The 11,989-nt window shown below is 43.2% G+C and overlaps 1 protein-coding gene across 1 annotated transcript; it reads left to right on the top strand.

The window, feature by feature from the left end:
• The first annotated feature begins 699 nt into the window (after positions 1-699).
• On the top strand, positions 700-3,679 carry LOC135532793 (actin, non-muscle 6.2). Its single transcript, XM_064960231.1, has 5 exons — positions 700-825; positions 1,381-1,620; positions 1,875-2,313; positions 2,811-2,992; positions 3,200-3,679. The coding sequence occupies exons 1-5, from the start codon at positions 700-702 to the stop codon at positions 3,341-3,343; spliced, it is 1,131 nt and encodes a 376-aa protein (XP_064816303.1). The 3' UTR covers positions 3,344-3,679.
• Positions 3,680-11,989: the final 8,310 nt, after the last annotated feature.

Raw genomic sequence — 11,989 nt, 5'->3', positions numbered from 1 at the left:
GGTCACTTCCACCGTAAAATACCTCCCAATCCAATCCGGTGTCTATTTTTGAAAACAATGCCCATATTTGGTGTGAGCAGGTGAACGCGAAGGCGGAGGATGAGGCACGGTTGGGGAGAAAAGGAGGTATATAGTCTCCTGCTGAAATGTGGATGCTACACTTCATTGAAGACATCATTCCCGGATTCTTGAAGAGAAAGCATCCTAACTGATAGGTAATCAAACGCCACTATCCCGCCGTTTGAGAAAGCTAATTTGAAATGTCGAGTTGTATCGCTAAATGTGTTCTAGCTATGGTTAAAATCACTTATTTTGAAATACAGCTTTGCTTGGATTTGTCTGAATACGTGTTTGAGCTGTTGGGATCGGAGCCATATATTGAGAAAAAATAAATTACCGATTGGAATTCTTTGCTTTGTTCCAAATGATTATTTGGTTCAATTCCACTGTTTTTACAAGATCTGCTAGTAGACTAGTGCTCTTTATTAAGTCACTGGTTTAACATTTTAACTAATTGTTACGAATTACAGCTGACTATGGTCCTATGTCTGCACTTACTAATGAGGACTTCTAATTTGTCTCATTTATACTGTAGTAATTGGTGGTCTGTCCTGATGATATACCCTGACCCAGAAAATGGTATGGCTTTGTTCCTGCTTTTTAGGCCATGATTCATTAATCCTCCTTTGTTTTAACAGAATGGCTGAAGATGATATTGCTGCACTGGTGGTTGACAATGGTTCAGGCATGTGCAAGGCTGGTTTTGCAGGGGATGATGCTCCCCGTGCTGTCTTCCCCTCCATTGTTGGAAGACCCAGACATCAGGTTGGAACCATACTGGGCTCTTGGATATCGGATTCACTTAATATAGGCTATACTTTTATACACAAACTATATGTGGACACTCTTCAAATGAGTGGATTTGGCTGTTTCATCCACATGTTGTCAGTAGAAGGGCCTTACTGAAAAGCTTTGATTTCAACGTGGCACTGTCCTAGAATGCCACCTTTCCAATTTGCTCAACATCAGTGCTTGACTTTACTAATGTTCTTGTGGCTGAATGGAAGCAATTCCCCACAGCATTGTTCAAACATCTAGTGGAAAGCCTTCTCAGATGAGTGGAGGCTATTATAGCAGCAAAGGAGGGGACCAACTCTATATTAATACCCCTGATTTTGGAATTTAGATGGTTTGAGCATGTGTCCACTTAGAGAACATTCCTGTATCTCTATATTTGACTTTGGGGTAGAGTTTGAAGAGGCTATATAGAACTCTTCCTTCTGGGGGTGCTCTTGAGCCAACAACTTCTGTAGTGTAACTTAAAGAGTTTATGCTGTGTATGTGCAGGGACAAAGTGTAACGTAATGTCTCTTTCCCCAGGGTGTGATGGTGGGCATGGGACAGAAGGACAGCTACGTGGGAGATGAGGCCCAGAGCAAGAGGGGCATCCTGACTCTGAAGTACCCCATCGAGCACGGCATTGTTACCAACTGGGACGACATGGAGAAGATCTGGCATCACACCTTCTACAATGAGCTGCGTGTGGCCCCTGAAGAGCATCCCGTCCTGCTCACAGAGGCCCCACTCAACCCCAAAGCCAACAGGGAGAAGATGACCCAGGTAAGTGGGGGCATTAGTGTTTCCTACAAATAAACACTGTGGCAGTAGTAAATAAACCCAGCCATTTTATTTACAGTGAGTCCTCATCCACTAGCAGAATGTAGAGCAGTAGACATCAGGGTTACTCTGTTCACCTTGCCTGAGGGTAGCGGTGGGCCTCACATTCTGAGCAGTAGTATTTGTAGGTGTCTAAAACACCCTTTTTATAAAGAGTCTCTCACAGTCCTAATTCCCACCTTCTATTCTTCTACCAGATCATGTTTGAGACCTTCAACAGCCCAGCCATGTATGTAGGTATCCAGGCCGTGCTTTCTTTGTACGCATCTGGTCGCACCACAGGAATCGTGATGGATTCCGGGGATGGCGTTAGCCACACGGTGCCCATCTACGAGGGCTACGCTCTTCCCCACGCCATCCTGCGCCTGGACCTGGCCGGACGCGACCTCACGGACTACCTGATGAAGATCCTGACTGAGCGTGGCTACAGCTTCACCACCACGGCCGAGAGGGAGATTGTGCGCGACATCAAGGAGAAGCTGGCCTACGTGGCGCTGGACTTTGAGCAGGAGATGAAGACCTCTGCCTCCAGTTCCTCTCTGGAGAAGAGCTACGAGCTGCCTGATGGACAGGTCATCACTATCGGCAACGAGCGCTTCCGGTGCCCTGAGACCATGTTCCAGCCATCCTTCATTGGTGAGTTGTTTTTCTGTGCCTTTAAAGAGGAACTTCAGCTAAAAAATATTTTGTTAAAAGGTATTTTTCTCTGGTTGGCGACTATATAGTAATTCTAGTCCTAAAATTGTCACTTCTATCCACTACTAAAATGGAGGCTCTGAAAATGTTTCCTCTTGGTAGAGGTCACACAAGATGCACCCTCAGTTATGTATTGATATGACTATTCATAAGCGCTAAACACCCAACTTTCTGGCTTTTTAAAATGTATTTTTTATAAATCAGCGGACAAAGGTTTCATTTGGCCACTGAGTCACTCTTTAATACATGTACAAATGTTCTTGTCTAGACAATGTTACTCAGCTTAGTGACAGTCATTCACCACTATACAATCCTCTGGAGCTCTGAGGTTCTTGCCAGTTGCGTGTTCACTGACCTCATTAAAAGAGCCATACTTGTAGACCTGTTAATTTCTGTTCCTGGGGCTGCCATTGACATGTACATGCTTGCTTTTGTAGGAATGGAAAGCACTGGAGTGCACGAGACCACCTACAACTCTATCATGAAGTGTGATGTGGACATCAGGAAAGACTTGTATGCCAACACTGTTCTCTCTGGTGGAACCACTATGTTCCCTGGCATCGCTGATAGAATGCAGAAGGAGATCAGTGGCTTGGCACCTCCTACTATGAAGATTAAGGTGGGCATTCACGTGTTATTCTGTGACTTTTAGCCCATGGGCATTCAGTGTGGCATCTCTCGACTAGCCCATTTTATTTTTTCTCATGTGATCTTTTTGGCTTCCCAAATACTTTCATCAGAAATTAAGTGGTTTTAGTGCAGAATACATTCATAAGTTAGATCGCCCTGTTTAACTAATGAATAAGTTCATATCTCTTGTCGCCAGATCATCGCCCCTCCAGAGCGTAAATACTCTGTGTGGATTGGCGGTTCCATCCTGGCCTCTCTCTCCACCTTCCAACAGATGTGGATTTCCAAGCAGGAATACGAGGAATCTGGCCCGTCTATCGTCCACCGCAAATGTTTCTAAAGCCTTGACTCTTAACCTCGGTGTTACTCCTTTCAGGGAGTCTGTTATTTCGGATGGCTCTCCTGTCCCGAAGCCAACACCTTGCCCCTGTCCCCTAAGCATTTGTGTGGCTCTAAAATGATCAGATGAGTAGAAGTGACTTCCACCTATCCTAACTGGTAGAGAAAGCCATATTGTTTCAGTTCTACATGGTGTCCTGGGGGGGGTGACAGGGTGGTTTCTGGGTAGGCTCAGTGTTCGGGTTGTGACATTCTGCCTTGTGTTGTATTTGTTACTATTAGTCTTGTATGTAACATCTGCTACTGGGACATTGAATAAACGTTCACTGTAATGTGATACTCTGTCTATTTGCAACATGAAGTCTTGTGATATGTTCAGAATGCATTTGTCACTTTTAATTTACTGATCATTTCAGGGAATGGTGTGATTTGTAAACACAAATGTATTTGTCATTGGCTGGAACCCACTGCAGGTTAAATCAAATGGGTGACAAATGGTTTTCTCATTGTTAAATTCTCTTGGTGAACCTCACGTCTATGGCTTCAGCTCTTTGGGATGTGCTGACATCCTTGCATCTCAGTCTAGATGACGGCAAGGTGAAGAAGCCACTTCTATAATGTACACTGAAAGCCCACTGTCTTTGACAGGAGTACATGCTAATGAACGGAAGTAGCTGTTGTCATCACATCAGTGATGACGTGAACATAAAAGGACAGCTAATTCTATATCAGGGGGGTCTTGTCATGAAAAGCTTTGCAGGTGGGTGTTCTACACCAGTGCTAAAACACCTGACAGTATTGAAATCGCAGGTGAGTATACCAAAGAGCTCGCAAGACCCGACGCCTGTTTTGGTAGTGCTAGTCAACTGGGTGGAACTTCATATGGCAGGCACATTTACCTCGAAGCCAGGTTCACTGATTATTTTCAGTATTTATCTAGACCTGGGGCACCAGATGGGTGTAATTTAATGATCCTATCGAACAGCGCTCGGGTTAGTCCTGGAAGTAACACCTGCAGACTCCAGGCCCGCAGTTGGAGAGCCCTGATTTACATGCTATGTCCAGTAGATGGCAGTGCCGTCTTCACATTGTCACATGACCGACACTGGTAGTGCTGACTGAGCATGGGGGAACCTCAGTGGTTTAATCTAAACCCTTAGGAATCTTAGTCTTTTTGGTGACTGCATGTACCTAGAACTGATACTGTATAGCCCTCATATCTGGACTGGAAGCCAGTTCAACTGCTTTATTTTTCTTTGTTCCCCTCTAATCATGTATTGATTTAGACCTGGGGTGCCATTAATGATTAGGTAGAACAAAAAACCAGCAGTAGTCCAGACCTCCAGTGTATTTCTCCCAAATCCAGTCAGCTGATGTTCTGAAAGAGCTGCAAAATCTGGACCTACAAATCAGCCGGGCTAGACAATCTGGACCCTTTCTAAAAGTATCTGCCGAAGTTGTTGCCACCCCTATTACTAGCCTGTTCAACCTCTTTCGTGTCGTCTGAGATTCCCAAAGATTGGAAAGCATCCTCGGTCATCCCCCTCTTCAAAGGGGGGGACCCTCTTGACCCAAACTGCTACAGACATATCTATCCTACACTGCCTTTCTAAGATCTTCGAAGTCCAAGTCAACAAACAGATTACCGACCATTTCAAATCTCACCATACCCTCTCTGCTATGCAATCTGGTTACAGAGCTGGTCATAGGTGCACCTCAGCCACGCTCAAGGTCCTAAACAATATCTTAACCGCCATCGATACGAAACATTACTGTGCAGCCGTATTCAATGATCTGGCCAAGGCTTTCGACTCTGTCAATCACCACATCCTCATCGGCAGACTCGACAGCCTTGGTTTGTCAAATGATTGCCTCGCCTGGTTCACCAACTACTTTTCTGATAGAGTTCAGTGTGTCAAATTGGAGGGTCTGCTATCCGGACCTCTGGCAGTCTCTATGGGGGTGCCACAGGGTTCAATTCTTGGACCGACTCTCTTCTCTGTATACATCAATGATGTCGCTCTTTCTGCTGGTGAGTCTCTGATCCACCTCTACGCAGATGACACCATTCTGTATACTTCTGGCCCTTCTTTGGACACTGTGTTAACAACCCTCCAGGCAAGCTTCAATCCCATACAACTCTCCTTCTGTGGCCAATCACTGCCTGCACCTGCCCGCCTGTCCAACATCACTACTCTGGACGGCTCTGACTTAGAATACGTGGACAACTACAAATACCTAGGTGTCTGGTTAGACTGTAAACTCTCCCTCCGGACCCACATCAAACATCTCCAATCCAAAGTTAAATCTAGAATTGGCTTCCTATCTCGCAACAAAGTATCCTTCACTCATGCTGCCCAACATACCCTTGTAAAACTGACCATCCTACCAATCCTCGACATCGCCGATGTCATTTACAAAATAGCCTCCTATACCCTACTCAACTAATTGGATGCAGTTTAACACTGCCATCCGTTTTGTCACCAAAGCCCCATATACTACCCACCATTACGACCTGTACGCTCTCGTTGGCTGGCCCTCGCTTCATACTCGTTGCCAAACCCACTGGCTCCATGTCATCTACAAGACCCTGCTAGGTAAAGTCCCCCCTTATCTCAGCTCGCTGGTCACCATAGCATCACCCACCTGTAGCACGCACTCCAGCAGGTATATCTCTCTGGTCACCCCCAAAACCAATTCTTTCTTTGGCCGCCTCTCCTTCCAGTTCTCTGCTGCCAATGATTGGAACGAACTACAAAAATCTCTGAAACTGGAAACACTTATCTCCCTCACTAGCTTTAAGCACCAGCTGTCAGAGCAGCTCACAGATTACTGCACCTGTACATAGCCCACCTATAATTTAGCCCAAACAAATACCTCTTTCCCCACTGTATTTATTTATTTTGCTCCTTTGCACCCCATTATTTTTATTTCTACTTTGCACATTCTTCCACTGCAAATCTACCATTCCAGTGTTTTACTTGCTATATTGTATTTATTTTGCCACCATGGCCTTTTTTTGCCTTTACCTCCCTTATCTCACCTCATTTGCTCACATCGTATATAGACTTGTTTCTACTGTATTATTGACTGTATGTTTGTTTTACTCCATGTGTAACTCTGTGTCATTTTACGAGTCGAACTGCTTTAATTTATCTTGGCCAGGTCGCAATTGTAAATAAGAACTTGTTCTCAACTTGCCTACCTGGTTAAAAAAAGGTGAGATAAAAAATAAAAATAAATGAGCATTACTCCAGACCTCCAGTGTATGAGCAGTACTCCAGACCTCCAGTGTATGAGCAGTACTCCAGACCTCCAGTGTATGTCCAGACCTCCAGTGTATGAGCAGTACTCCAGACCTCCAGTGTATGAGCAGTACTCCAGACCTCCAGTGTATGAGCAGTACTCCAGATCTTCAAAGTATGAGCAGTACTCTAGACCTTCAGTGTATGAGCAGTACTCCAGACCTCCAGACCTGTATGAGCAGTGTATCTTCAGAGCAGTACTCCAGACCTCCAGTGTAGAGCTTACTCCAGACCTCCAGTATGTATGAGCAGTACTCCAGACCTCCAGTGTATGTATGTCCAGACAGATCTCCAGTGTATGAGCAGTCTCAGATCTCCAGTGTATGAGCAGTACTCCAGACCTCCAGTGTATGAGCAGTACTCCAGACCTCCACTAGGAGAGATGTTAGTAGGAGACCAGACCTCCAGTGTATGAGCAGTACTCCAGACCTCCAGTGTATGAGCAGTACTCCAGATCTCCAGTGTATGAGCAGTTCTCCAGAGTATGCCCCTGCTGTATAGAATCATAGGTTAAATCGGGTGTCAGACTCATTCCACGGAGGGTCGAGTGTCTGTGGGTTTTTGTTTTTTCCATTAAGACCTAGACAACCAGGTAAGGAACTCCCTTACTAATTAGTGACAGTTTCATACCCAACTAGCTGTTTATTGTTTTCCATCCTTTTGAGGAAAATCCCTGAGGCTTTGGCCCCTTGTGGGGTATGAGATCGTTGAGACAATTTGGTGAGTTCATTGATCAATAACAACATTTTCTCTGAAAAGGAGGTAAAGGATGAGTGAATTATCTATTGGATTTTACATTTGCATAACAGCTCCAATTATGCTGATGGATGTCATTGAATATTTAATTTAAACTAATTTATTCCCCAAACAATGATAGAATCATCCATAAATATCACCCATGAATTAATAAAACAAAGCAATGAACAAATGGCATATCTGCTCTCAAATGCATTAATCCTCCTGGATCTATGTAGGAATATTCTTGATGACCAGTACCTCATTCATAGTTCCATGTACACTATACCTGCTGTCTAAAATGCTTTTATTTTAGTAGGAGGAGATATGTTAGTAGGAGATATGTTAGTAGTAGGAGATATGTTAGAAGGAGGAGATATGTTAGCAGGAGGAGATATGTTAGTAGGAGATATGTTAGTAGGAGATATGTTAGAAGGAGGAGATATGTTAGTAGGAGATATGTTAGGAGGAGATATGTTAGTAGGAGATATGTTAGTAGGAGATATGTTAGGAGGAGATATGTTAGTAGGAGATATGTTAGTAGGAGGAGATATGTGAGTAGGAGATATGTTAGGAGGAGATATGTTAGTAGGAGATATGCTAGTAGGAGGAGATATGTTAGTAGGAGGAGATATGTTAGTACGGGGAGATGTGCTAGTAGGAGATATGTTAGTAGGAGATATGTTAGTAGGAGGAGATATGTTAGTAGGGGATATGTTAGTAGGAGGAGATATGTTAGTAGGAGATATGTTAGTAGGAGATATGTTAGAGGAGGAGATATGTTAGTAGGAGAGATATGTTAGTAGGAGGAGATATGTTAGTAGGAGATAAAAGGATATGTTAGTAGGAGGAGGTTAGGAGATATGTTAGTAGGAGGAGATATGTTAGGAGGAGATATGTTAGTAGGAGATATGTTAGATAGATATGCTTATGTTAGTAGGAGATATGTTAGTAGGAGATATGCTAGTAGGAGGAGATATGTTAGTAGGAGATATGTTAGAGGAGATGTGCTATGGAGATATAGTAGGAGGAGATATGTTAGTAGGAGATATGTTAGTAGGAGATATTTTAGTAGGAGATATGTTAGTAGGAGATATGTTAGTAGGATATATGTTAGTATGTTAGTAGGAGATATGTTAGGTTAGGAGGAGATATGTTATATATGTTAGTAGGAGATATGTAGGAGATATGTAGGAGGAGATATGTTAGTAGGAGATATGCTATAGGAGGAGATATGTTAGTAGGAGATATATGTTAGTAGGAGGAGATATGTTAGTAGGAGATATGTATCTTTAAAATGACTTATTTAAAGCGCCCAGCACGTCATCCTCGTTAACAGTTTAAAAAATGTCAGAGAGTGAGATAGGGAAGTGACAGCAGAGAAGTCCTGTAAGGCAATACAAACCAGACTCATGCCAAAACCGTGACGGCCGGGATGGAGAAATTGTACAGGCCTACAAAGCGCCAGCTCTCAAACACCATACTTGGAGCAACAGATTGTTGGATGTCTATGAACAAGCTGTAATACATCACTGCAGAAACACATCACATTGATGAGCTCTTGGGAAATGAAGTCCCATGTAGGGACTGACCACAGAACATGGAGGAGGCACACAGCAGAAAACCTAAAACAGCATTAACTACCATTGTTGCTGAGTGGGTGGGGGACAGCAGTAAGTTGAGCACTGTGTAGGGTTTCCACTAGATAGCACAGCCACAAAGTCAACATTGTCTATTATAAAAATTATAGAAATAGGCGGGGTTTATGAATTTGTGGCTGTGGTAATGACAGTGACGACCATCTGGTAGGTAGCCAGGTCTGTGGTAGATTGAACAGCATTGCCCCTTAGTTGAGCAGTTTACTACCGCTGTTAGCAGTGGCGTGTATTCATAGATGGCAAGGGAAGTCAGGCTTTCCCAAAACACTGACCAATAAAACAATACATAAACGTCCTTCAGTTCGCAAGACGCTGAACGAATCTCACTGGAGAAAGCATCCGAGCGAGCGAAACAGCGGCCATCTATCTGATGCTGTGTGGTCAACATTATTGCCGCCCGTAGCTTTGAATGCAAGGGAAGCCAGCGAGCATTTGGCCTCCCTTGATAATTAAAAATAATAATAATAATAGCCAATCGGCGTTGAGCTAAACTGAGCGAGCTCAACTGTGAATGGTCCTGGCACACCCCAAAAAAGTGTAAAGGGAATCCAGTTTGGATTTCACATCAAAGGCAAAACATAATTGACAGAAACATGAATTGTATCTCATTGTGCTGTTTTCCTCCGTTTGCTAGCTAGCTAAAATTGGCCCTTTCCTAAATTACCCATGGATGGGTAATTGGACTTGTGGTTTTACTTAATTCTCCGTACTGGCGAATGATTATAACGGTGATTTTGATCCAACCATTAATTCATACATTGTGCCCCTGGCCTGAGAGGATGGGAGTTCAATATGTAGCTAATGTACTGTAGTAGGCTAATGTTAACTAGCGGCACATCGTTGCCCATGAAAGGAAGTTAGGCTTGCGAGCAAGCATTTTAGCCAGGTAGCCTAGGAAAACAAAAACAAAGTGTGTACTGTATGACAGAGTCATAAACTGTTTGGTCAACATGAAAGAGAGGAGGATGGCATTGGAATTTCTCTACAAGTAGAGTCAACATGTTTTTTTCTACTTGCACAAATGCACACACACACACACACACAGAAGTCAGAACCATGGACAGCCACATCACATTGAGCTTACATTGATTGGACTAAATTGTTTTTGGTATCTTTTAGTTGTCACTGTATTAGACTAAGCAGAGGTGATTTGATGATGTTGAAATGGTGCTGGAATAGTGAAGGCAGCTTCTGTTTTCTTTGCAACTTGTGGTAACTCTCTGTGGTTCTAAATCAACAGTTGTTTAGTAGTCTGAAAATGTCAGAAACAGTAGCTTGACCATGCTGTAGATCCTGTAACTGTTTGTTACATTCAATATGCTGAGTTAGGATCTTCACCAGACAACGCAATTTTCACTCGCAGTTTTGGCTGATGGAATGACAACGGTAGGTGTTCCACCGTTGAATTTATTCCCAATCCAATCCGTGTGTCTTATTTTTGAAAACAATGCCCATATTTGGTGTGAGCAGGTGAACGCGAAGGCGGAGGATGAGTTAACATTTATAGAGAAACAATGTATATAGTATCCTGCTGAAATGTGGATTGCTACACTTCATTGAAGACATACATCATTCCCGGATTCTTGAAGAGAAAGCATCCCCACTGACAAGTAAGGCAAACGCCACTATCCCGCCGTTTGAGAAAGCCAATCTGAAATGTCGAGTTGTATCGCTAAATGTGTTCTAGCTATGGTTAAAATCACTTGATTTTTAAATACAGCTTTGCTTGGATTTGTCTGAATAAGTGTTTGAGCTGTTTGGATCGGAGCCATATATTGAGAAAAAATAAATTACTGATTGGAATTCTTTGCTTTGTTCCAAATGATTGTATTTGGTTCAATTCCACTGTTTTTACAAGATCTGCTAGTAGACTAGTGCTCTTTTAGTCACTGGTTAAACATTTTAACTAATTGTTACGAATTACAGCTGACTATGGTCCTATGTCTGCACTTACTAATGAGGACTTCTAATTTGTCTCATTTATACTGTAGTAATTGGTGGTCTGTCCTGATGATATACCCTGACCCAGAAAATGGTATGGCTTTGTTGTTGCTTTTTAGGCCTTGATTCATTAATCCTCCTTTGTTTTAACAGAATGGCTGAAGATGATATTGCTGCACTGGTGGTTGACAATGGTTCAGGCATGTGCAAGGCTGGTTTTGCAGGGGATGATGCTCCCTTGCTGTCTTCCCACCATTGTTGGAAGACCCAGACATCAGGTTGGAACCATACTGGGCTCTTGGATATCGGATTCACTTAATATAGGCTATACTTTTATACACAAACTATATGTGGACAACTCCTCAAATGAGTGGATTTGGCTGTTTCATCCACATGTTGTCAGTAGAAGGGCCTTACTGAAAAGCTCTGACCTTTCAACGTGGCACTGTCCTAGAATGCCACCTTTCCAACTCAGTTTGTCAAATTCCAATGCCCTGCTAGGTGCCCTGGTCAACTGTAAGCACTGTTATTGAAGTGGAAACATTAGGAGCAACAATAGCTCAGCTGTGAAGTGGAGGCCACACAAGCTCACAGAATGGGATTGCTGACATGTAAAATGGTCTGACCTTCTTTGCAACATTCTCTACCGGTTTCAAACTGCCCCTATCCCGCCGTTTGAGCACAAGAACTGTTGTCGGGAGCTTAATGAATTATTTTCTAGTTATGGCTGCACCCAAGCCTAAGATCACTTGCGCATACAGCTTTGCTGGATTTGTCTGAATACTGTTTGAGCTGTTGGACTCTGGAGCATATATGGAAAAATGCTTACTGTTTGAGTGCTGACTCAAGCTTCACCATCTTGCAGTCCGACTGATGAATCTGGGTTTGGCAGATGCCAGGAGAAGCTACCTGTCGACTGTGTAGTGTCAACTAAAGTTTGGTGGAGGAATAATGGTCTGGGGCTGTTTTTTTATGTTTCAGGCTTAAACATTAATTAATTAATGGGAA

The sequence above is a fragment of the Oncorhynchus masou genome, unplaced genomic scaffold, assembly GCF_036934945.1.
Source record: "Oncorhynchus masou masou isolate Uvic2021 unplaced genomic scaffold, UVic_Omas_1.1 unplaced_scaffold_2029, whole genome shotgun sequence".
NCBI lineage: Eukaryota > Metazoa > Chordata > Actinopteri > Salmoniformes > Salmonidae > Oncorhynchus > Oncorhynchus masou.
Note: the sequence above shows the minus strand (reverse complement) of the source record. Positions and strands in the feature narration are given on the sequence as shown.

Bases quoted from the DNA above. Each gene is read 5' to 3' on its own strand.
- LOC135532793 (XM_064960231.1), top strand. From the start codon at position 700: ATGGCTGAAGATGATATTGCTGCACTGGTGGTTGACAATGGTTCAGGC. The intron at 1,621-1,874 runs GTAAGTGGGGGC...TTCTTCTACCAG, and splicing joins ACAGGGAGAAGATGACCCAG to ATCATGTTTGAGACCTTCAA. The intron at 2,314-2,810 runs GTGAGTTGTTTT...TTGCTTTTGTAG, and splicing joins GTTCCAGCCATCCTTCATTG to GAATGGAAAGCACTGGAGTG.